Raw genomic sequence first — 27,581 nt, 5'->3', positions numbered from 1 at the left:
GGAAAAAACAAGGTTTCAAAATTTGTGACCAGCTATCTCAATAGAGTAGAATTCTGATCATTCTTGAAGCATCTTTTCTGACCTAGCCTGCCTCAAAGGACTTACAATAAAGTAATATAAATCCATTAGGTCTTTTATGCTATTTCTGTAGGTGTTTTAAATGACCTTAACAGCAGCATTATTTAATGGAAAAACTAATTTGTCATCACTGGATTTTACTTTTTCTTATTTCCTGTCATATTTCATAACAATCCCTAGGTATATTATTTTTAGAGTGGATTGATTTACACTTAGCTTTCAAACTAGATAGAATAATTTATTCATAAAGCACCAACTAAATACAATCTTTCAAAGATGAGATATTGTATAGTTCCTTATTTCTTTTTTCTTTTCTCCTCAAAACCTGGGGATAATAAGTCTCCTCATGAGTAAAAGATGAAAACATGCAATTTTTTTTCTAAACTGACTAATAATTGTGCTTCCTGTGTTGTTATATAAATATCACAATGTGCTTATGTTTTATTATAATTTATAAGAGATTAGCCAATATATCACATCTGGGGCATCTTTAAAGTTTTTAAGCCAGGGCCCATCCGGTTGCAATGTTCTGTAACTTTTTGATGATTCTTTAGTTGTCATCTGGATTGGCAGCTTGTACTTTTAATTTGAGAACAGATGTTCCATCTTAAGTGCCGTAGTCCATAGGATGTTTTATTCACTTGTGTGTTTCCGCTGTGACCTTGTGTCAAAGAACCTTCCAAGATATTGTTCAAAAAGAACAGGTTTTTATTTCCAGTCAAGAGAAAGAATGGTTATTATTAAAACACACTACTGATGTTTAACCTTTAGCATTTTTGCTTCCTCCAACAGAGTGCAGCAACAGACTTACTACTCTTTTCTCCCTTGTAGTTTTCATATTTGATTCTAACAATATTACTTCCCCCATCATTCTAGCCGCAGCTTTTTTTTCAGTGTCTTTGTTATTCCGTGACCACCTCTGTGAAAAATGAAAACTAATGGTTGTGATTCACAAGACTCAGAGGGAAGTTCCTTGCAGTTTATTTTCAGCTGAGAAATATTGAAAAATTGCCTTGTTTTTCCCCTCCTGCACCAGGTCTTATGTTTGACCATTCCTTGGGAGCTAAAAGCCTGCCTGAGAATGAAGTTGTCATATCTTGATTGTACTGAAAAAGCCCTCTAATGAGAGAGTCGTTTCCTGCCATGTTGAATTTCTGGTTTCTTGGTCTTTTTGTATTGCTGAGTGAGAGATGCCGAATTGTTTGTCCCTTGAGGCAGCCCCAGTCATCCATGATAAGTGCTGGCACAGAACTAAATATAGTCTATAGAACATACGTTGAGCAACAAAGAATTTCAGGATAAATATGTAGTGGATGTTTTATTCATTTTGTATAAACACTCAAATCTAGTTTTGTTTTATGACATACTGTTTACCTGCGGAACAGCATTCATGTCTTAACTGCTGAAAATAGTTCACAATCCTAGCTATAATGAATGCTATTTTCTAACACCACCTCAAAAAGCTGCCGCATAGGCTCTGTTCTTTCATATAATTCTTCCCAGCATTTTAAATGAATTTCTTGTTTGTTATCGTGAACTAATTTGTGTGGTCTGTGGTTTGGTTGGGATCTCATCTCCTTGGGTTCCTCCCAGCTTCTTTGGAACAATTTTTGTGGTTGGTTGCTTTGAAACAACTTTTGTGAAACCATTTTATGCTTTCAGTCTTATTCTAGAACATTATCTTTGTAGTACAGTATATTTCTTCACTAGCTAAAATGCTAGACAATTCAGAATCACTTTTATATTTATTTTTTAATATCTACCCAACTGATACAATTCATTGAAATGTTGCACATTTTTTTACTTCTATATTACAGAACTTGGTAAGACTTGACTGCTTTGTTTTAGTTTTATTTCTGTTTCTTTGTGGTCTTTCTTTGTTTTATTATTTATTTAAGTGTTATTTTGGATCATTGGCTTTAATAAAACACAGTATTTCTGCTGCTTAAGCATATTCACTGGAAAGAACCTAGACTTTCCACGAAGGTTTCTGCCAATGCTTATGCTATGGAGATGGAGGAAGATGAAAGCAAATGTAAATAAATTATAGGTCTGTACATAATATCAGATGCACATCTGCATGAATATTATAAGCCATAAAACAAGAGCTGGAAATCAGGCAAGATTTTGTAAATTATCCCAACAAATTTTATAAACAACAAAGCTATGTTAAATCAAGTTGAACCTATCACTACTTATAACTGCTTAATCTTAAATCCCAAAATACCCTAAAAATTTGAAACCTCTCAGGAAAAAATAGTAGACTAGGCCCACAGAAATTGAGATAAAAGGAACTCGTTATATTTTGGTTTGAGGTTGCCAAAAAAATTCCCTGTTTTCATAAATAAATCTGTCAGTGTCAAAATGACAAATTTATCAAGAAAAAATCCCATATAAACTTGGTAAATTACATTTTGTGTTGTCTTTCACTTACATTAACTAGTTCCTAAGAACCCTGGTGGTGCAGTGGTTAGAATGCTAAATTTGCTGATCACCGACTGACAGCAGTTCAGCTGTTCGATTCTCAAGGTTGACTCAGCCGTCCATCCTTCTGAGGTTGGTAAAATGAGGACCCAGATTGTTTGGAGCAATATGCTGTGTAAACTGCTTGGAGAGGGCTGTGAAGTGATATATAAAATCTAAATGCTATTGCTATTTGCAAAAATTTCAAGAATGCTACTTAGTTCTGTTTACCTGAAAATAAGCCCTACTAACCTACAATATAAAAGTTATTTATATTGTAATTATTTTTTTCAACCATTATACTCAATCCGTTCAACATTACAGATCTTCATAAAATCATTCATTTGGTTAGTGCTATTGTTCCTGAAAAGGGCGCTCAAAATGGATCTGTCATATTTTGGGTATCTTAGTAAAGTTTATTTTGTTACTAAAAGAATGTAAAAAGAGAAACTAAATATAAAAAGAGAAAAAGTTTCTTGCTTTCTGTGAATGCAATTTCATTTTTCATTTCCATTTTTCAATTCCACAGGATTAGAGAACATTGCACAGGTAGTCCTCGACTTAGCAACAGTTCATTTAGTCACCATTCAAAGTTGCAAGTGCTGTTATGACCGTTCTTCACACTTAAAACCATTGCAGCATTCCCAAGTGCAGCAGCAGTTTCCTAGCCAGGGTCACCATCCACTCGGAGGACATGTGATCTCTGCACTGGTGGAGGGTTGCAAGGGGGTGCTGCTTCAAGGAACCAGAGCGACTGATAGTGACTATGGAAGCCAGTCTCTTCAGATGGGGGGTGGCATTTCCAGTCGCAGATGGCCCAGGGACACTGGGACCAGAGGGACTGGATTCACAATATCATTTGGTTGGAGCTAAGAGCGGTCCACCTACATCACTTTCAACAGACTTTCTCAAGTAAGCATGTGTTGATTTTGACGGACAATGTGACCGCCAAAGCCCATGTAAACCGTCAGGGGGGGGGGGAACCACTCCAGGTCCCTCATGCAAGAGGCCAAGCAACTGGGCTCTGGGTGGAAAGGCACTTATTATCTATCATGGCAAAACCCATCTCCGGGGTGGCAAATGTGCAGGTGGACTGGCTCAGCCAAGCGTCACTGGACCAAGCCAAGTGGCGCCTACACCCATCACTATTTCATGAACTCTCAGACCGTTTCGGCCTCCCGGTAGTAGGCCTCTTCGCCACCCCAAACAATACACACTTCCCGAGGTTTTATTCCAGGTTCCCAGCAGGGGGGTCTGTGAACTCCATTGCCCTTGGCCACAGACTGCATATATAACTCCACCTGGTGGACATTTTGTAATTGGTGTGCTAGCAAGGGCATTTCTCCCAGAGGGGCTTCAGTGCCCCAGATCCTAGATTCTTTCATGATGGACTAGACATGGGGCTGTCTCCGAATACTAACAGGAGATAGTTAGCAGCACTAGCTTCTGTGCTAACTTGCAGGAAGCTACAATTTCAGTTTGCCATTTTCTGAAGGGTGCGGCAAACATCAAACCACTGGTAGTGCATAAGTACCCTACAAGGGATCTGTCCAAAGTCTTGGACTCTGTTATTTGCGGATGGCCACCTTAACATTTTCTTACCCTGAAGGTAGCATTCCCCGTGGCAATCACCTAAGCCAGGATAATTTCAGAACTGTAGGCCCTCTCCATTAGGGAGGACCCCTCTGTATTTTCCACCCCAACAGGGTAGTACTGCATCTTGATCCCTCCTTTGTCCCCAAGGTGTGCACCTGGTTCCACAGGGCCCAGGAATTGATCCTGCCAAACTTCTGCCTGGCTCCTTCTCACCTTCTGGAGAAGAAGTGGTACATCTTGGACATCGGGAGGGCTCTCAAGATATACATAAAAAGAACTTCCTCCTTTAGGAAGTCGGAGTCCCTTTTCCTATCCTTCCAGCCTTCGTCCCTAGGCAGGAAAGTAACGTCAACAACTATAGGTGGATGGTTAAGGGCATGTATTGCAAAACCATACCATCTACAGGCCACATCAGTACCTGCTCAAATCACTACTCACTCTACCAGGAATGCAGCTACTACCACTGCATGGGCAATTCAGGTGTCCTTAGATGAGGTTTGCCGGGCAGCTATGTGGCCATCCCCGTCTCCATTCAGACAGAACTATAAAATAGACACCTTTTCTTCGGCCGAAGCTGCATTTGGCTGAAAGGTGCTGCAGACTGTTTGCACAGGATGGGGACGCTCGGACCAGACCACAGCAGTCCACCCATAAGGACAAGGCAGCTTTGGTATGTCCCATTCCTGGATGCTATCTCCACCTCAATGGAGAAAGGGTGTTGATCTTACCTGATACGCCTCTTCTCTTAAAGTTGAGATAGCATCTAGCCCCACCCTATAAGAGGCTGGTCCTCTCTTCAGATGAGAACGACCTTACCACAAGACTTTAGCACAAGACACATCGAGTCTGTCACTTCAACTTGGCCGAAAGCTGGGTATTCCTAGCAACAAGGGTGTGTCTTAACAGCTTTGACAGACTCCGTCCAATCAGCGAGCAGATGAAGTCAACCCGTTCCTGGATGCTATCTCTACCTTATGAGAAGAGGCGTATCAAGTAAGACCAACGCCCTTTCTCTTATTCTCTATCTCAGAATATCTAAACGTGACTTTTATTTTCATGGAGCCATTAGTGAATCAGATGCAGGATATATTTTGATATTTAAAGTAGTGTCAATCAGCTCTGGATCCTTGGCACAAAATAATTTATAGATCAGAAATAATGTATGTCATCTTTTAACACAAATATACTACAAAATCAAGCACATCATATAGGAATAAATAGCATTAGATTTACGAAATAGATGTATCAATAAAAGGATTTGCTTCAGGTAAGAAATAAATAATACTCATACCCATTTTGCTGTTTGTGTACTGATATTCAAGTATTCCAATGCTTTGAGGCAATTTAGTTCCTTACCCAAGCAGAAGGAGATGAGCAGCTCCCTTGGAGAGCAAATTGATCCTTTGAACTGGTTACTGATTCTGTTCCTAATTAGCTATTAATCTAATCATTCATGTGTTAGCCCCACATCATAAATTTTTTATCTTTCTAACATTTCTTTCTGATGTATGTATTTGTAAAGTATTACTGGGACTATTGTCGGCCTCCCAAAGTTGAATTTGCTGTGCTCTGTCAATCTTGTACCACTTTCTTTATCACTTTCTTAATCACTCTTGTTAATCTTCTGGGACTCCTTCAGCTAAGAATCTCATCCTGTATTGAAATAGAATATGTGATTCACTGTCTTACTACATGCATGTAGCAATAGCAGCAATAGTACTTAAACTTATATACTGCTTTACAGTGTTTTACACCCCTCTCCAAGCAATTTGCAGTGTCAGCATAGGTATCTATGTATGTATGTATGTACACACACACACACAGAACACATATTGTAATGCAATATAGTAACCAAGGCTGTTTCAATAAAAGGCATAATCTAAACGGGGTGGTGGGGGGAGAGAGAGACACATCTGGATCTACAAGAGAACAAGCAATCTAAAAATAAGAAAGCAAAATTAATCAGTAAATCAAGTTCTTCAAGTAGATTCTGTGACATCCCGTGGTGCATTAATTTATATTTAATTTATATTTTTTGAAAATAATTTAAGTGCATTCCATAACCCCTTACAGAGGATATGTTAATTGCCTACATTATGTTGGAGGTGATTTAACAGTGTATGCTTTTGAACAAAAACAGTGTACATACCTGTACAAAAACTTGATGAATGTTTTGGATAAATATAAGAGTTTGTGAATTGTTTTAGTACTTTTTTTGAACCTCAATTTAAAATGTCTTTATTCTTTCAGCCGTGGTAGGAACAAAGCCTAGAGTTGTTAAAATAAATGGGCAAAAGTAATTTAAAACACTGATGTTTTATTTATTTATTGTCTTACTTATTTAGATACTTTGGTTTATATGCTACTCCAACCACAAAGACTAAGTGACTAAGGAAAAACTCATAAAAAAGACAGAAACTGTTAAAACAGGGATAATGATGGGGGCGGGGGGGGGGGGAATTGCCATGAATTACAATTGGAAGAGTTTATAGTTTGAACAGCATATGGGCCCCTCTTCTTTAGAATTACAAGTGCATTTACAAAGAACAGATGTTTCCAATAAATATATTAGTTGTGTTGGTAGAAAGACTTTTTTGCTCTTCAATCTATTATCCTTTTTTGTGTTCTTTGTTTTCGGTAATGGCCAATAGATGGTTAACATATATTTCTAAGAAGCCATTGAAATACATTTTAGCAACAGTTTTTTAAACTTCTTTTTATATTGTCATGATTAAGTAATTTTTATGTCAAATAAATAAATAACTACTTGTCTAGGGTAATGTCCAAGCACTTTCAGAAAATTTACATTTTGAAAGACACTGCTGGAGACTAGCAAGGATATGCAATTACTGTATGTAAATCACTTCATTTGTTTCTTAATCTTGCCAAAGACAGAAGAATTACAGTTTTCCTCCCATGTGTATCCTCCTTCGCAGTCAAATACTTGTACTGAAACTGCATGTCCATTCTGATTTCTCTCTATGCTTTTAATGGTATTTAGTACATTTACTAGTATTATTTTTGAGTTATTTTCAGATGGCTATTTAATGTAAAAATCTCTTAGATGAAGTGTTATGTGTCTGTATCTGTTTATGCTGCTTGATGAGTATTTTTTTTAAAAATTTACATAGTGTACTTTTATGAGCATGTTCCATTTTTAGCAGGCTTTAAATTGTATGTTCATTATTGCATGGTCTAATCATGGACCTGTCAAACAGATGTAGTTCTACACTTGAAAATGGTCCTTAACCTCCAGCAGGATATAGATGCCATGAGTTAAATGGTTACATTTCTTAAAACACTGTACTGGACACCTGCAACCCAGCCAGGCCCAGTTCATCATAATCATTCATAATTGTTGATATTAGCTTATAAAATTCAAGATAATTCATAGTCAATGAAAATTTCAGCTCCACCATTCTAGTGTCTTTTTTAATAGGAATATATATTGCTGATGTCTCCTTTTTATTAAACTGTTCCGGAAGTTCATGGTTTTTTTAATATGCTGCTTTATATTTGTTTGTTTTGAGATAAAAACTGTCCGTTCCTCCCCCTCCTCCTCCCAAGGATTAGTCTGGCATTGGAAATGTTATTAAATTATATTTTTGAGTAAATATCATGGATGTTTTTATTGAATTTTTAAATGCTCAGTGATGTAATGAATATTTTATATATTTTATATCCCCTTTAATGTTTTCTTGAAATTTCCTTCGGCACATATCTGACTTCACTAAGAATACAATACAATAGCAGAGTTGGAAGGGACCTTGGAGGTCTTCTAGTCCAATCCCTTGCCCAGGCAGGAAACCCTATACCATTTCAGACAAATGGCTATCCAACATCTTCTTAAAGTCTTTCAGTGTTGGGGCATTCACAACTTCTGGAGGCAAGCTGTTCCACTGATTAATTGTTCTAACTGTCAGGAAATTTCTCCTCAGTTCTAAGTTGCTTCTCTCCTTGACTAGTTTCCACCCATTGCTTCTTGTTCTACCCTCAGGTGCCTTGGAGAATATTTTGACTCCCTCTTCTTTGTGGCAACCCCTGAGATATTGGAACACTGCTATCATGTCTCCCCTAGTCCTTCTTTTTATTAAACTAGACATACCCAGTTCCTGCAACCGTTCTTCATATGTTTTAGTCTCCGGTCCCCTAATCATCTTTGTTGCTCTTCTCTGCACTCTTTCTAGAGTCTCCACATCTTTTTTACATCGTGGCGACCAAAACTGAATGCAGTATTCCAAGTGTGGCCTTGCCAAGGCATTATAAAGTGGTATTAACACTTCACGTGATCTTGATTCTATCCCTCTGTTTATGTAGCCTAGAACTATGTTGGCTTTTTTGGCAGCTGCTGCACACTGCTGGCTCATATTTAAATGGTTGTCCACTAGGGACTCCAAGATCCCTCTCACAGTTACTACTATTGAGCAAGGTACCACCTATACTGTACCTGTGCATTCCATTTTTGTTGCCTAAATGTAGAACCTTACTCTTTTCACCATTGAATTTCATTTTATTAGATAGTGCCCAATGTTCAAGTTTGTCAAGATCCTTCTCTATCTTAAGCCTGTCTTTTGGAGTGTTGGCTATTCCTGCCAGCTTGGTGTCATCTGCAAATTTGATGAGTTCCCCATTTATTCCCTCATCCAAATCATTGATGAAGATGTTGAAGAGTACTGGGCCTAAAACAGAGCCTTGGGGTACTCCACTGCATACTTCCCTCCATGTAGATGCAGTTCCATTGAGGACTACATGTTGAGTGCTGTTGATCAGCCAGTTACGAATCCATCTGGTGGTGATGCTGTCTAACCCACATTCTTGATGATGATCAGAATGATGATAGACTAAATTTGAGTTGTAGTTGCAGATGGGGCTTCCCTCACTTGCCTGGCCCGGTTCCTGGCAGATCACAGACTGATGCCAGTCCACGGACCGGAAGTTGGAAACCTCTGATGTACAGTATACCATGTCCACATATTGGGTGGATGAATAGATAGATCAGTTAGATTGGGCTGGATATAATTTCCAGAAATTACATCACCAGCTTTTCTGCTTGTAACCCAACAAAGTTTCTGGTGCCTGAAAGTACTGTCTTATACTAAGAATAACAAGATAACATTTATTGTCACTTTTCTATGTGCACAATGACGTACATTAAAATGAAATTCCATTGGAAGTCTCTCAAAAGAAGGAATATATACTGTATATCCATAAACATATACTATATATGTTAATCACAGTCCATTTTTAATACATAATAGAAAAAAGAATCTTGAGAATTAACAAGTTGATTCTATATGGTTCAAAGTTATTACAGTTCATTATTAAACCATGTTGGGTTTTGTGCTTTAAAGGGAAAAATGCATTGTACCATGTGAAATAGTCGGTTTTTCCATAGTTCTTAAAAATATTTGTGTCTTTTTCTATGATCAGAGGACTGCCTTCTGCAACTACTGGAAGTCTTTGGAGTAAGCAGATGCAGATGTGCCCCTTACACAGCAAAACACTTCCTTTGTTTTCAAATCAAAGCCTCCACTCGTCCTGCAATAACATATTTATACTTTGGGTTAAATAATTTAGAAAGCACTGATGGGCCTATGTAGTCCTTTGCCTGATCAGACAGTAGAGAAACACAAGTTGAGTCTATCCTGGGCTGAGCAAAGGCAAGAAACTCAGACATAGGTCATGATGATGGTAAAACTGAATACATCCTTCCTTCTCTTGTTCTAGTTCAAAGGTATTGAAAAAAGAACTACAAGTATGCAGTCACACTGTGGTTGCTAATCCCAGTCAATTACTGGAGGCCAGAAGCAATCTTTCTTCATGTAGTTGTTGATCTCCCTTTAATGAGCACTAAAGAGAAGTGAGTAGAGATGGTGGCTCTTGTAATGACAGTGATAAGTATATAGCACTGCTCCTGGCCATGATGCTTATTAGTGATTTTCTTTGGACTGAGACAAATGCATGTTTCATTGAATTATATTACTCCGATGTGGCGAGAAACTTTTTTCCCCTTTTCATCGCCAAAGAAGCACTTCAATGTAGGGCAGTACATTACTCCGGTGTAAGTATACATTTGGTTTTCTTTTTGGCTGATGCAAGACAGTCTCCATTGGGATGTGTGACTTAATTGTATTGTGTTACTCTAGTGTGAGGAGAAAGTTGACTTTATTTTAATTATGATGACAGTGATCAAGATGCAATTGCAGGTTTTTGCTAAAATGTTTTATCAATTTTTTTGCTCTTGATGAAGTGTTTAATTAATGTTTTATTATATCAAGAGGAATGATGGTTAGCAGAATCAATTGCAATTTTGTTACTTAAAAATTATAATCGATAAATACAACATTATTCTGTCTTTTTTGGAAATAAGTCACGGTTGTTGTTTTTTTCTCATTGGATCCCAGATGGTTTGATAGTGTAAACTGGCAGAATTAAAGGAAGAAAAAGCTTTTAAATAGCTACTTAAGTACCCCTAGTTTTCACAGTCAGCTTTGAAGTTTTTTGTACCTAGTCTAAGGCTGCTTCCAGGTGCAAAATGCTTGTACTTTAGTGTTATCAATCAAAAACAAATTGAAACTTTTTTGTCTTTTGGGAAATTTTCTCTGGGGGAAAAAAAAGAAAAAGAACAAAGAAATTAAGTGTAACCTGAACATTAAAAGTGGAAGAAGATGTCAAAAACCCTGTAGTATTTAGAGAATAATACATGGAGAATAAATGATAAGAATCTTCTGCGGAAGCATAATTCCAATCTGATCCAGAGGAATATCCACCTGTCCTTTTTCTATTGGCTTCCTCTGGGGTAGAAAAACGTTAAAATTAAACTGAGAAACCAGGAGCACTATCAATGAATGGTGGGTAGGATCAAAAAAGTTAAGATGACACTTGCTCCTTTTTTATGCATGTGGTGGACACTATGCTTTATGCGCTAATGGCTGCCATTTTTATTTTTGGCCCCTCCTTGCAGGCCTTTTGGAGAAGAATCGATAACAGAAAATTCTCTACATTTATTTATGTAGCATCCTCATTTGCTATAAATGCAAGGGGATCCCTTCCCATTTTGTGAGAAATAATATCATGAGCTTTCAGTTTTTAAAAGCTTTGTTGCTTAGAATACAGAGGGTTTTGTACTTTTTAAAATGTGGGATTAATTATTAATGAGAATGGGATTCATGCTTTTAGAATCTTCACATTTTGAGTGAAAAATCAATTAATTATTACTATAAATCTCTGTGATTATGCTGCCATCCTATTGCTGGGAAATTGGTCATTTAGTACCAGGAAATTGTCCATCTCTTTTCGGTCAGAATTCAGCTCTTGTTCTTTTTATACTATCAATGTGATGCATAATTGATAACCATCTGTAATAATAACAATATTCTCCATAAAATTGTAATCCTGGTAAGTAGTAGATTCGTAATAGTCGGATCCCTCCTCTCCCATAAATGGGATTGTATTGCATTTGTTAACTATTAATAGTATATTGTTTCTGGAAGTCTGAAGTTATTTTTTCGTCTTCTGAGATGTTGTGCTAAAGAAAACAATGAAGATTGTGGCTGCTAGGGAGTATGCTTTTTGACTTCTGAAAAACACAATGATTATATTCTGTCCTTTGTAGCATTTTTAAGCCTTCTTGCTTGCATTATAAAAAGGAACAAACAATACTATTCTGAAAATGTCAATACATAATGACACAGTCACACAAAAAATCATATCCCTGAATATGAATACAATCCCTGCTAACATCAAAATATACCAGTGACTCAGAAGCAATCAGATAAAAATATAGGCTGGATTAAATGTTTTATTTTACACACAGACACACTCGCACACCACCTTTTATTATTTTTTACAAATAACACAAGGTAGCGAACATGTCAGTGAAAACACTTTATTCCTCCTATTTTTCACACAACAACAACCTTGTAAGGTGGTTGGGCTGAGAGAAAGTGGCTGGCCCAGCTGGCTTTCATGACTAAGGTGGAATTAGAACTCACAGTTGTCTGCTTTCTAGCCTGGTGCTTTAATCAGTATCAGTGTCTAAATTGATTGTGATGCATTGAACATTAACAGATGTATAAGGTCTATAAGTGTGAATAAAGTAAAGTAAAGTAAGTATGTAGATGCATTTCTTCAGTATGATTGGTGGGAAGATATATGAAATACCCTCACTGCAGTCATTTGGAGCCTATCTTTCATCAAAGATGCAATTGAATTGTTTATTTAACAATATTAGTTGACTTAGTTACAGTGTAGAACACAAAAGACACCATATCTCATCTAGCTGACTTTTTAAATCAGGAAAGGAGATTTTTCCTTGAACTTCTACATAACTTTATGTAGGACTTTTATATAATCCAATGCCATATACAGTACACTTGTGCCTTATTTTTTAATATGTATCACATATTATATGTAGAACAGTGAGCCATGGTATCCATCAGAAATACTGTACTAGTGTTTCTTTCCTTCCAATATTTAGTTATTTTTAATCAATAAATAATATTTGATGCCCGTTAGTGATACTTAGTTCCCACTGGAATGTGAAACTCTCTTAATGTGTGCAAAATAATTTATAAGGTTACCTTTAATCCTAGTGCGTCTTTGCTAAGAAATTAAGTTTGCTATCAATTGAATTGTGAATTACAAATGTTTTGATATTCAAATAAGGGAAGTTTGCCAAGCATTTAGGAGGTGTTATGTATGTGGGAAAGACCTTGGAAGATAGGCTGAAGAGTTGCTACCTAGGGAACAGTGATGGGATTCAGCTGGTTCGCACCAGTTCAGGCAAACCAGTAGTTGGAAGGACCCGCTGGCCCACCCCACCCTGCCCCTCCCAAGAGTCTCCACACAACCCATTTGGATGGCAGGTAAGTGCAGGGAGAGCAAAAATCGGGCTTTCCAGAAGTCCAAATGTAGGCCTGTTTCCGGAGGGCCTCTGGAGCCTGGGGAAGGTGAAATCTCTCCCCGGCCACTGTGGTGCAGGACGCCAAATAGGCCACGCCCACCCATCAGAAAACCAGTTGCAAACATTTTAGAATCCCACCACTTTTAGGGAATGATCAGAAGAGAGAGACAGCATAGCCCACAGCTGAATAGAAGGCAGACCAAGAGGCTCAGGAGAGACCTTTCCTAGGTTCTCGGGCTCTGACAGCAAGAGAATTATATTTTCAGACTTGCAAGATGAATGTCAACCTTACCAGGTAGACTAGATAAGAAACACAACCAGCTACGCTAATTCTACTTTATTGTAAAGCTACATAAACAGAATCTTGCCAGGCTAAAAGTACAGTTATCCCACCATCAATTTTATAGCCTGAGAAATTAGGAAGACTCCCTCCCCTGAACCACCCTATGCAGCTGTGGGTGATGCTGTCTCTTATCTGAGCGCTGGCTTGGCAGCATTTCTTCCACTCATTTCCCAAGGTCATTTATTACATATCATTACAGAAGACAACAAAGAGCAAGATGCAAGTAATACAGTAAGGAATGCTCAGTAAATTGCTTTTCAGCCTTATAAACTAGGATCATGCATTTGTTTTCTAAAGAACCTTTTAAAAATCCTTTTCAGTTCTGAGCTCAAAGAATTTTGGGTTTTGGTGATAACACCTTTTTTCTCTGGAGTTGAAATTAGAGAAGAGACTTATTTCAGCAAAATGACTGCTTACCAATCTTTTTGCAAGTATTAATTTAAAAACCCTAAATACTTTTGTAATATAAATATCTACCTTGATACAGGTACTGTATCATGACTGCAATTGCTGTATACACAACTTTTAGGTCACATTTCTCTTGCTACTACTTTCTCATCTTGGAAGGTATGTGTTTTCATTGAATCACAGGTAAGATAGTTTTACCTTGTGAATTGTTAATGTGTTTGATGTAGGATTGCTTGAAATTTGATGTTGGTCCAAGGCCTTTTTTTGTTTGTTGTTTTAACTTTTCTAACTTGCCTACTGTAACCTTCCCAATTTCCATTACCATCCCTACCAAAAAAGGCAGACAAGTACATGGAAGTTAGCTAAGATTGCCCATGGCGTATAATAAAATATGATGTTAATTTAGAATATCCTTTGAATATTGTTAGACCCAAGGTGAAGTGAGAAGTAAACAAATGTATTACATAAATATTTTTGTTCATGATATTAAAATTTCTTGTAGCTGCCCAAAGCCAGTGGACTTTAAATCCCTTTATATGATTGAAATACTTTTCAGAAATTGCATTCAAAGTCTTAAGAAACTTGTGTTGTGCATTTGAGTTTCTTCAAAAATATATTAAGAAAATACTCAACAAGTATAAAAGGATATGAACTGGAAGCTACAAGAAAGACAAATAGAACAAAAGATAGTCCACTCCCAGGCTACCTGGGAATTATTATTTTTTTAATTTTTAAATGACCCAAAATGTCTGTTAATGAATTACTAAGTGGGAAAACACATTCAGTGTTCCAATACTTGATCAAGGCTATAAAGATTAATTAGTTTCACATCCATCCGTATGGATTGCAATTTTAACTATGTACGATGGAATGAGGTTAACATTTTCAAAGCTGAACTCAGCTGGTGACTTCAATCATGATGATGATGCTATCCTTTGTCAAGTCCGACTCTCGGCAATTCTACGGGCCAGGTCTGTCCACATCTTCCAATCTTGCACTATTTCTTTAAGTTTTTCTCTGCTGTGGCTGGTGTCAACTTTGACAGTGTGCAGCCACTGAGTTCTTACAGCCTAGGTTTTTTTTTTTTGTGTGTGTGTGTCTGTTATAGGGTTTCTGGTTTGAGCAGGGGGTTGGAATAGAAGACCTCCAAAGTCCCTTCCAACTATGTTGTTCTGTTTTACTGCTAACTCTTCCAAATATAATTGCTTTCTGCATTGAATTCCTCTGCATGGCATTAACTGAGATGCAGTTTCGTGATTTTTGCCTTGTAGGGACATCTGGTGTTATGCATTCCAGTACTTGTTAGTCACCTTTGCTGTCCAAGGAGGTGACATGATTACTATGTTTATCAAGCTATCTTGTCACCAGTAGAGAAGTGTTCTGCCATTACTTAAGCTTATTTTTTTAAAAAAAAGAAATACTGCTTTGTCAAGCCAACATGCCTAGTGTCTGCAGTTTCTCATCCATGCTTTAACCAGGTCCAACACTATACACCTTCAAATCCTAGAAAAGTTTTACATGCTGCCATCTGTAGTTACATACAGCCAATTATAATTAACTGAATAGGTCACAGCCACAAGTCTCAGTAGATGCAAATAAGACTTCAGTATAAAAATGACCTTACAAAGAAGTGTGTATTTTGGTAGCAAAAGTGCTTATATTCAATAGGTTATCTAGATGCTATGAATATAAGCAAGAAGAAGAAAAGAGGCCGCCTTTGATCTGTTTTGTCTCTTTAATATATTCAGGAGCTTAGGACCTATGTTCAGTTGTGTGTGGTTTTTTTCCAAATGAAATCTTTCATAAGAGAAGTCAAAACTTTATATGTACGTATAGGAAGATGTAACTGTTACAGTAATTCTGCTTTTTTCAAAAAGTTAAGTCCTGTACCTCTTTGCATTTCATTGGGTTCACTACTGAGTAGGTGACTGGTGGATTATGCATGTGCATATGTGAAGTTCTTGTTCCTGATTCATTTCTCTCTGTCCATGTGGCAATGCATTTTGTAAAACAGATGTTTACTAGCGTTATACCTTCATTAATGATCAGCAATCTAAAACACTAGCCAAGCATTAATTCCAAATTCCATCTTTTAGATACATAAAATCCAAAACCATACAGAGAGACTGTTACAGGTCATATTTTGAGATTATATGGGTGTGTATGGGTAGTAATTATGCAAATTCCAATGAAGGCACCAAAAGTCCCAAACAATTCAATTTCTAATTACGTAAAGGGCTAAAAGCACTGAAGCTACACCACATAAATAGAAGTAGCACCTGGAGACGTTTTCAGTGTAGATTTATTGTTTTATCAAGGGCCAACAATCTACAACTCTGTTCTTGTTTCAGGATTCAAAGTGGCGTTATGCACTTGGACTACTGTGAATTTCCATAAGTTCTCGTGGGATTGCTTTATCCTTTGATTCAGAAAGTAGTGCAAAACTAAAACACAGTAGAGCAATGGCACTTGTGGACAAACATAAAGTCAAGAGACAGCGATTGGACAGAATTTGTGAAGGTAAGCCTTGATGTAACCTTTGTTTCTAATTAAATATTCATAACATCTACAGAATATTTTCCACTCATTAAGTTATGTTGAACTTGATAGAAAGTAAGTGCAGCAATCATGGTTTTATTAAACAACAACACGAACAGAGTGCTTTGTCCCAGTTACATCTTTGCATCTAATAGCTGCATTTAGTTAGTGTAATTAATGTATGCTCTCTCGCTCTCTCCCATGCATGCACATTTTTTATCTGAAAAGACAATCCTGAATTTAAGATGACAAATCTCAAAAAGGAAGAGTAGACAGAGACATATTATAACAATGGACAAATATTCTGGACTTTGCCCAGCTTTCTCACTTTGTTATTGTACTGTTGCAGCTCTAATTCTACCAGATCCCTCTCAATAGATGCATCTGTGATAAACTTATGTAGCCAGATATAAATATCTTTTAGAAACCATTCTCTAAAAAAGGGCAGGGCTAGGACAAAATAATACATTTATATTAATTGAATTAATGTGATGATTAAACTTAATTGCCTGTAAAATAAGGTGCTTCATTTATAAAATTTATTGACACTTGAGTTGCATGTACCAGCCATTTCTTCTCATGAACAGATTACTCCTCCGCACAGGAGTATGCGGTACACACACTTTCTTTTCTTTTTCAAGTAGAAATAACAATGACCAAAAAAAGAACAACAAAGATGGATTTGGACTAAAGAGGATGGTATGCCTGCCCAGGAAGGGATAGAAAGAGGCAGTAAAAGGACATGCTTTATAGAGATGAGCAAGAGAAGGCTCTACCTGAAGAAAGAAAGAAGGAGAAGTCCTATTTAGGAATCACAGACTGCAGAAATATCTGTAGAGATTTAAGGGCATGGAATAATGAAATGAGCATTTTGCCATTAGGAGGCAAGCTCCACCTTTGTTGTATATGTGTTGCAATGTTGCATGCATGTACAAAAGGGATGGACCTTGCATTGTGACAATGCAGTGCGCCTTCAGATATCTTGACCAAAGCATTTGATACTGTGGATTCTTCTGCAAAAGGGCTACATTCGCAGGATAAACAGCCTCTCACAATTAGTGACTGAACTTCAGGATAATCTTCAAAACTATTCATGATTTTTAGCAGCAGTGTCTTTGGCCATATGTCAATATCTCTGTCAATAGCTAATGTCTCTCAATATCCATTATCTCTTTTTCTTACATCTTCCTCTGTTCATTTCACAGATGGTTATTTGGGGAGCAATCCCTCATTTGCTTTTGGGTAAACAGGCTAAGTAATTTTTCGCAAAGATAGCAAGCAATACCTGGGAAAAACATTGCACTTGTTTTGTGCGGTGTTAATTTTAGCATTACTCCAGGGATAAGCTAATAACTGCATTTGGTTTAGCCTTCTGAAATTCTGAATCTTTTTACATAAATTGGTTTGAAAGCACAGAGCTCCAACTCTCAACGCCATAGTTACAATAGTGACTCAGTAATCATGGCATTTGAGAATCTCTGTCTGCCTTAAATGTTCGAAATCTTACTATGTTATCAAATTTGCAATATATTGGCCTATATGCCTCAAAGATGTCAAGAAAGAACACTAAATTTCACCACAAAGGAATCATTTAAATATTTAATATTTCATATATATTTAGGTACCATATCGTTGTCTCATGAAGATAATTTGGGATGGGTTTTTTTTTCATTCATTGGCGCTACTACAAATGGATATTATCCCCTCAGGATTCAGGACTATGAATATAGGGTTCAAATCCCAAAGAGTACAGTAGGACATGTGTTGTTGATTTTATACAAAAATGTTTCCATTGTGCATTCAGATGTTTATGCTGCTTTTCACTATAGCTGTTTTTCACCATATGCCATATCTGGTCTTAAAAGGATAGAGTGCCTGCTTATTCTTTCTTTCACCCATTCATTTCATTTAACTAGCTCCTCCCCTGTTTCAGTTATGTGATTCTGGGCACTCACACAGTTAGGAACAGCAAGAACAAGAATAAAAATAAAACAAAAAAACATATTGAATCAGATTACAGATTATCTCATTGTACATATGTAGCCAATCTCATTGTACACATGTTGTACACTAGCAATAAAGGTTTGAATTTGAATTAAAATCATAAATAAGCAGCAGCAAAATTCCAACTTGCGTATCACAAGTGATGCAGGCTCCATACTACAGCCATACTATGCCCAGGCATAATATCAAAGCCCTGACCTCAGAACCTTTTGAAAGGCCAGCAGGTACCATGGCAGAAAATAATCTCTTCCTTAGCCCCATCAAGTGACATCCTTTAATATATAGAAGCCTCTTCTGCTGGACCTCATGGGATGGGCAGATGTAACCAGGGAGATGCAATCCCTCAAATAACCCAGTCCATGTCTTGTATGACTTTATAGGTCATTACCAACATCTTGAATTGATCTCAGAAGCAGACTGGCAAGCAGTGCAGCTTGTAGAACAAGGGCATAACATGCTCTGATTAAAGAGTGCACATAAGTGCCCGCACTGCTGCATTTTTCACTAGTTGCAGCTCTTCAAGGACATCCCCACGTATTGGTTATTACAATAATCAATTTGTGAAGTGACTAAGGCATCAGTGTCTTAATATCTCAAGATTCCAGTTGAAGTTTTTCTGGTATGTTTTTGCCAAGGGGAATTCTTGTTCCCCTTCCTGTAGACTCTAAACAACCTCCGCCCATTGCTTTTAAAAGTTATGAATTGTATAACCATCAAAATGTAGCGAAGTGAAGGATTATTTCTCACATATGGGCCACTTCATTGACACCAATATAACTTGGGAAGCAATAAAGGGGAATACAGCTCAAACTCATAGCAAGGGTGTGTGTGTGTGTTGGGTTGGGAAACGGGGGGAGTGGGGTCTTTGTTTCATCATGTAACACAGAAAAATGTAAAAGTCATTGCATCTGTCAGTTTAATTAACCCAGTCAAAAGTGGGTTAATCTTCTCCAGAGCAGAGTGAAAGTATGCATCCTTTGTAATCTCCTCCAAAAGAAATGCTGACAACTGCCAGAACTGTATAGCAGAAGAGAGAAAGAGCTGTGCTCTTCTCATCAAAATGCCATAAATATGCAGGTGTAGTGCTCTATCTCATCTCTAAAGCAGACTTTGAACCTGACTTAAAAGGATTCTATCAGGCAGCTTTAGATTTTTCAAAAGCCACCCTTCCAGTTTGAAGTTTGCTATCAGATGTGGTTGCTAAGTATACAAGAAACTTACAAGGATCAGAGGACAACCCTACTAACAGAACATTAGCTACAATTGAAGTTTAGATTATTTTATTCTGAACAATAGATTTTTGAGTCTTTCTCTTTTGTGGGTTTTTTTTTTCAACTACAAAAATAATTTTTCTATCCTGTAATGGTGCTGTTTACATAAAGCCAGAGAGACATTTGTTGTTTGCCAACTATATTTGCAATCTGAATTTCTAAACGCATTTGCTGCTGTCATACACCATGCAACATGCTTTTACAATGGCTATTAAAATATTATGGCAATGGCAGATTATGATTACATACAGTTAATAAGTACTTTAAGGGTGGTTTTTCTCTAGCTAAGGTTCATAGGATTTCCCATTGATCTCAAGCATTTTTGTGGGCTGATTGTCTCAAATGGTGATGACTGCATAACTATAGAAAGATAAGGATTTTTTTAAACATGTAATGTATATCTGAATGATTTAAAGTATGATGTAGAATAATGATAATGGGGGAGATAAGAAAAACACTCATCATTGAGTTAGTTCTTAATATTAGAATGGGTTACAAGAAGTTACTATAGTAAATCTGTGTATCTTATACAGTACTTAATGTTCCACTTTTAATATTTAGTATATTTTGCACTATGCCAGGAGAAAAAAATGTCTGTTTGCTTTTGTATTATTGTAAGACTCAGAATACATATCATAAAACAATTTCCACAGAGGACTTAGTAATAATCTGCGAGATAGGATCGGTATTTAGTATAAAGCTAAAACCAAAATGCGATAACCAATGACTTTGTTGCTTAGTGTTCCTACCCTATTCAGTTTATTTGACATAGAAAAGAACATGATTTTTGCTATGCATGGAAAGTACTATAATAATTATTAAGATTTAAATAATGGAATAAGCAAGTAGGGTAATTCGTTGTTCTTGTAAAATAGAGCTTGCCGAAGTAGTTACATGGATTCCTTTTATTGATTCTATTATTTCAAGTAGTGGAGGCAAACTCTGGGGGTAAAGTGAGTTTCTACTAAGGTATTGCCATTTAGAAGGCTATAAATGATCATAAATAGGTTATAAAATGATCATAAATTCTGCTTGATCTGACCAAATTTAATCACATTGATCATTCTGGCAAATCATAGCTGTATGTTATTAGTTTCCATCCATGAAAGAAAGAATAGAAGATTACCTATTTCTATACAAACACTTGTGATTGTAATACTGTGACTTTTGGCCACTGCTCTCGAATTATCTCTGGATTTTTTTCTAGATTATCTCTAGATCCCAAATAGGAAAAAAATGTAGGTACTATCAGGAAGTAGCACTATGGAGTTATAGCTGTCCTCTGCTACACAAAGTAATTGCTATGAGAATGAGGGCCATAGCAGCTAACTCACTAATAGTTAAGCCATTTATATTCCGTTCCTGGCTGAGATCTCCCCGAACACCGAATAGCTGAGGAAATATCTGAATTAAACTAGCAAAGACTTCATAATTCGTGGCTGACTTTTTCATACCATCATTTGTGGAACTACTAATTCTTGGCACCATTTGTAGAAGTATGTTTAAGCACTAGGGAAGTGGATCACCACTCTAGAACCAATCTAGCATCCAAGCTTTTTCTACCAAGACGATAATTCAGAGAATTTACGTTTTAGAAGAAAAACGTGGTTGAGCTCTCAAATTTTTCTTTTAGTTAGGAAGAAAGTGAAATGGTCACCATTGGCTTCTGATTGTACATCCAATAAGATACAATTTCGGGACTGCTCAAAGATTGTGGCAATACTAAGACACCAGCTTTACCAATTGGAGCTTACTAGAAACAGTTCAGCTAGGACCTACCCTGGAATTATAAAGAATTCCAAGGAACAGACTCCTTCAATCCATTTCTAGATGTAAAAATAGATAATGGTAATTGCATAATTTTCCAAGTCAGCAGATACCACTTAGATGCCATCATAAGTAAATCACATCAGAATAGTTCTTAAAAGAATTATCTGGTTTATTCTCCATACTCAAGAAGAATAAGAAGTGAAGGGCAGTGTTGAAGCTCAAGGTGAAAACAAGTTAATTAAACAATAAAGATCCAAGATGGAGACCCTGAAACTAATTGGTGAAGCTATTTTGCCAGATAATATATTGTATGAGGAGTCCTTTTGGAGACCTGCCTTCATTTTCCTACCTCAACAGTGCACTAAAGATTTCTAAGGTGGCTTATAACACCAGTTTCATGGCTTTTCACTTTGATCTTGGCTTCACTGCGCCAAAGTGATGCTTCTAACTAGTGAACTGATCCAGGAGCAATGATGTAAATGCATGCCACCTGGACAACCATTTGATTAGAGCCTCCTCAGTTCAGAGCATTATATAGTATACCACAAACAATGCGACACTCTCATGATCACATTCCCACAGTGAATTGGACCATCGGTTCAGTCCCTCCATTCAAATGAATACTAAAAAGCAGGGTTTATGAACAGCATTGAGACTTAAACACTTTTTTTTTTTGGCCAAAATGTCAAATGCCTATGATTTAGATTAGAATGAAAGAAATCCTAAAGAGAGTGTTCTTAATATTTCTGAAAGAGGCACACATCCTAGGGATGATATTTATATCCATAAATCAAGGACTCGATGGACTTAACTTTTTTTTTACAGCTCCTGAAATTTTCTTCACCTCATAGATAATCACATTGTCTATAAAATTCCCAAGTACAAATCAAAAGTAACTGAGGGTCTGAACTGGTGGCTGATACAAACATAGTGTAGGTAAACATTTCCCAAGTATTTCACAGATTTCAGCCTGTCAGACTAGGAAGCACAATTTCAGAACATATTTCTACAAGATTTCTGATATAAGTTCATGCTCCATATTTGACTAAAAGCAACTAAACATATTAGAATGCTACAGGAAGAGATAGCATATTCAGATGCACATAAACAATAGTGACAGGAGTATGCATAAATTAATAGTGTACACTTGTTTTGGGACTTCAGATCGAATCTGCTTGTCTTATGAATGTGGTGTAATCTGTCTCTCATTGGTTTGATGGAGTAAGCCAAGGACTCATTTAGAATATGTAGCTTGATTGGCTGAGCCAACAGCACTTCTTTTGGAAGTAGATTGAACTGGATGATTTGTTGCCAATTATAATCATTTAAAAAAAAATAAGTTAGCTTTATTTTTAAATTCACTGTATTGAAAAGAGAACATTGTTTGGAAAAATGAGTACTTAACAAAATAAAACAGATTTAGAGATGATTAATACATTTTGTCAGTATGTTTGATATTCATTCATTTAACCATTATTGTTAAAATTTAGATAAATACGAGAATGGATTGTTTTTGCAGAATGGAGTAGCTGAAGAAGTTATGTAGATTACTTTTATTGATTCTACTATTATTTCAAGTAGTGGAAACAAACTTTCAGGATGAAGTGAGTTTCTGCCAAAGTATTGCCATTTAGAAAGAATATTCCATAAATAATCACTAGTGAGCACTCTGCTTAAACTGTCCAAATTTAATCAGAGGCCTTAAATTATTTCCCCCCACTTTGGCCACTGTAACAAATCATAACTGTATTTTATTAGTTTCCATCCATTGCATCTTTATTGTAATTATATGAAAAATACATTAAAATTAATTAGTGATTTGTCTGTCGCAATAGCACTATTTTGTAATTTTATTGTAGATCATCTTTAAATGTGTACACACTAATCTAGCCAGAAAAAAGTAAGATTTCATTTTAATTTTGTATGGTAGTTTTTAATAAACAAAACATTACAGTTCATCTATATTTTCTATTGTATTCAAGAAACAATAAAGGTATTGTTTTTAGACTGTTCTTACAGGTAGTTCTCGACTTATAACAGTTCATTTAGTGACCATTCAAACCGTTTCAATGGCACTGAAAAAATTGACTTATGATCGTGTTGCAGCTTGTGATCAAAATTCAGATGCTTGGAAACTGATTCATCTTTATGACCATTGCATTGTCCTGTGGTCGTGTGATCATCTTTTGCAACCTTTTGACAAGCAAAGTCAATGGGGAAGTCAGAGTCACTTAACAACCATGTTACTAAACTAATAACTGCAGTGATTTTCCAGGGCGCTGCTCTGGAGAGTCCAAGCAAGGATTAAATACAGCCAATCTGTCCAGGACTCAATTGAAACTTTAAACCATGCCTCTGGTGCTTACTATCTTCAGTTTTTTTCAATTCAGCTAGCCCAGTGGACGCGCTTACGAGTTTCTCTTCAATTCTACAGTTTGAAGTAGTCTACACTCCTACTATCCGTACCTTTCTGAGGGGCGCAACCAATCTGAGACTCCCGGTGGTCCACAGATACCCCTCATGGGACCTCAATGTTGTCCTCCGCGCCTTGATCGGTCCTCCGTTTGAACCGTGCAGACTTCCGCAGTTCCAGTTGGATTGGTTCTTAAGTTGGATATGGTTCTTAGACTTATTGTTGAACTTCTCAGCGTGCAACAGTTCCACGCCTTCATTGAAAAAATTTGAAGATAGTCAGCACCAGAAGCCTGGCTTAACGTTTCAATTCAGTTCTGGGCAGATTGGCTGTATTTAACCCTTGCTTGGACTCTCCTTCGCAGCACCCTGAAAACAACCCTTCAGGTAAGACATGGTCATTCACTTAACAAGTGTGGCAAGAAAGATCGTAAAATGGGGCAAAATTCCCTTAACAAATTTCTCGTTTAGAAACAGAAATTTTTGGCTCAATTGTGTCATAGGTTGTGTACTACCTGTACTATATCAAAGACATGGTACTCTGCATCCACATTCTGAAATATATTTTACTTACTTTTTGGTATTTTTAAAATGGTTGTTATGATCTTCTGAAATGTTCACCAAGATTTGCCAAGATGAAATTTCTTCATTGCTTTACAGCGTGAATGTGTGTTCTACATCAAAATTGAAATAATGGAAATTTAACGTGTGTGGGAGGGAGGGAGGGAGGGAGAGAGAGAGAGAGAGAGAGAGAGAGAGAGAGAGAGAGAGACTGTTCTTTCAAATTTGTAAAATCAGGGCTTTTTGCCCTCTTTCTGTGACCTCTTCTCGAACCTTCATATAAATTCCAAATTAAATATCGGCAGATTCCTTTCCTAGATGATGAAGGGATTGGAGAATTATGGGGATAATGTAATGATTGGAGTGGTTAGTTTAAAACAGACTTCTCTTTTTCGTTGCTTTTCTCTCCCTGATCCCCAGTAATATATGACATTGATAAAGCATTGCACTGATGCCTAGCTTGTTTTAAGCATGATTGATTTATATACTTCTGTATCTTGCTTCTTGAGATCAGCACACCTGTGCCTATTTAATGTCTCCATAGCTGTTTGTTGTGGATTAGCATTTCATCAGGATGGATTAAGATTGAATTGACATGAAGCTCCCATACTCTCCACCATCTCTCCTTTTATTGCCAGGGATTTTTTTTTCTCAAGGTATAATTTTAAATAAAATCTTATGTCTTATGATGCGTAAAGCCTGCCTTTGTGTGTTTGTATGTAAAATAGCATGTAGTGGCTGTGATCTGTGGTAGAAAATATATTAAAGATGTATGTAGGGACTGATGCAGTTGCATCCATCAGGCTAAAATAGTGTCACATGGAACAAAAGCTTTAGAGTTTTATTTAGCCTTTAATCCTCACACAGTGTTTGTGTATTTGTCCATGTGAGCTAGCCATTGCAGGCAGGAAGGGATAAATCTGGATTAAGCAGAGCAACTCCTTTCTGCATCTGAATTATACAGAAAAGACCTTTCCATTCTACTTATTTTGAGCTAGGCTGAGTTACTGTTAGACGTTTCTTGTTTTGCGACTAAAGTTTCGAAGAATAAATAATTCAGGCAGCACTTTGAAATAGTAAACCACCTGCTGGATTATTTCCTAAAGCCCAGAAAGATTCAGATACAGGGCTTCTGGGGTTTGGTTTTGTTTTTTTGTTTTTGTATTTGTTTATGTGTGTAACCGAAGATTTTACAGGAGAGCTTTCCTGTCCTTCTTAAAAGCTAAATATTGCTGAATGCCAGTTCCAAGCAGACATATTGGCCGCTCTCAGAGCTGGGATGCTGCAGGATGGGACGAAGGCTGCTGGGAGAACGACGCTACGTTTGAATGCCAGAGACCTCCAGGGAGAAGGAATTCACTAACCTATGGTGGTGAGGGATTTTGGTGTGAGCAGCCAAGCTGTAAACCACATGATATCATCTTGCAAGGAGGTACGGATTTGAAACAAGACTTGTATCGATATCCAGAGCCACATTTTCCACAGAGTTCCTCTTGGAGAGGTTCCATTCCTGATTTTACGTATTACGACAGACAGCCTGCGATGTCTGCACGGAGTTCCTTGCCACCTCAGGATTACTACAATGATCCTTCTTTAGCTACTAGATCACCTAGAGATTCATGCTACTATAGAGATCACATGACTAACAGACCTTTATCGAATTATGGCATGCCTGGTGGTAGATTGGCTTGGGACCAGATGCAAGTACGGTCACCTGTACCACATGAAGGCAGCCATGTATACAGAGATCCTGTGATCAAGATGGTTCCCGAAGGACAGAGGATTCGAAATAGAGATCCTTCTCTAACAAGGTATGGTGTTGAACCCCCTGGATCTAGATGCAGAGGAGAACCTTCTGTATTTCCTTATCGACAAGCTTACAATGATGTAATAGAGAGATCTGTAGATTCTGCAGCCAGTAAACAAGTTGCTCCAACATGTTTGGTAGTGGATCCAAATTCAGCTGCAGCCTCTGATGGAAACGTAATGTTGCCTGCCACTTCTGTAAATCGTGGTCATGGACCAGTCAGAGACAATTTCAATACAAAAGTCCCTTATGATGGCTACGAAGCAACAATGACATCTTCCCAAATGCAGATGCCTGCATCTTTTCCAGGACAGGACATTAAAAGGAATGTGGATCCAGAATATTTAGCCATGATGCGTTCTGAAGGAATATCGGAAAGCACTCTCGGTGCATTACTGCAACAAGGATTTGATTCTTCAAGCTTGCTAGCAATGATGGAGGATAATGACATAAAATCGGTGGCTCCAAATCTTGGGCAGGCAAGAGTACTTTCTCGAATTGTTCATACCTACAAAGTAGAAATGCAACTCCAGAGGCAGTCTATGAAAAATGCTGCTGCCATTCGCCCCAGAAATAGATCAAATAGTTTTAGTCACCGAAGTGAATTGCTCCAGAATGAGTATGGGACCCACCCTTTCACCAACCCTGTGATGGATGGTGTAGCAACATATCAGTCACCAACTGCTTCAATGCAACCCTCGTCTCCAAGAATAGCGGAATTGACTCGCCGTCCGTCTAGTGCCCCAACACAACATCTTTTGGAAACCGCAACAGGGTTTTCTCCTCAAGTCACTCCTTTTCTTCCCAGTTCTGGATATAGTGCTTTGGGCCCATACAATATGCATATTCGACAAGCAACTGGCTATTCTTCCCCCTCTGCGATTCCTATGAATACACTGCAAACCAATCCACATGCAAATTCCAAAATAGCCTATTCAACCACATACACCGTACCCATGGAACTGATGAAAAGAAATCCACTATCCTCCCCTGCTCACAGCCCTCACAACAGCCCTCAGATTCTTCGAAAGCAAGGAGTCCAAGTGGAATCCAATCTGGCTCCAGTGGGACCAAGTTTTCCAGGGCATCATTCGCCATGTCAAAAATCTACAAGGCGTACAGGTCCACCTGTCATCGTCTCCACCATGACATCTCCTGAACCAAGTAACTATTTTAAAATATACTGCTTTGTTGAATTCATTAGGATTGTTATATTAATGCTTTTATTTTTTAAAAAAAAATGTGTTCCAATGAGGTTAGAACAAATGTATAATCTGTTGCATCAAGATGAGGAGCATTAATCTATAATATACATACTTAGGCACACTCTTCTGTATAGTAAATAACTCCTGTGTTGGAAGTCATTGTTAAGTTTCAGTTTATGTATTAAAAATGGTTTATTACAAATTAAAGAGGCAAATATAC

General features: G+C 37.3%; 1 protein-coding gene across 11 annotated transcripts in view; it reads left to right on the top strand.

Annotated features, from left to right (window-relative positions):
- The window catches only part of CTBP2 (C-terminal binding protein 2), a 277,898-nt gene that overhangs the window by 173,308 nt on the left and 77,009 nt on the right, over positions 1 to 27,581 (top strand). For 7 of the 11 annotated variants that reach the window (XM_081954484.1, XM_081954485.1, XM_081954489.1 and 4 more), the window contains one exon: positions 16,145 to 16,313. The exons of 2 other annotated variants lie outside the window; for them this stretch is intronic. In XM_081954484.1, coding sequence (XP_081810610.1) covers positions 16,256 to 16,313 — 58 coding nt within the window. In that variant the 5' untranslated portion in view covers positions 16,145 to 16,255. Of the gene's footprint in view, positions 1 to 16,144; positions 16,314 to 26,804; positions 27,321 to 27,581 lie in introns of those variants that run through there. 2 more of the 11 variants (XM_081954490.1, XM_081954480.1) reach the window with 2 other exon arrangements.

Source organism: Natrix helvetica (genome assembly GCF_964273705.1).
Source record: "Natrix helvetica genome assembly, chromosome: 5".
Lineage (NCBI taxonomy): Eukaryota > Metazoa > Chordata > Lepidosauria > Squamata > Natricidae > Natrix > Natrix helvetica.
The sequence above is the reverse complement of the archived record's forward strand: the minus strand, read 5'-3'. Positions and strand labels throughout refer to the sequence as shown.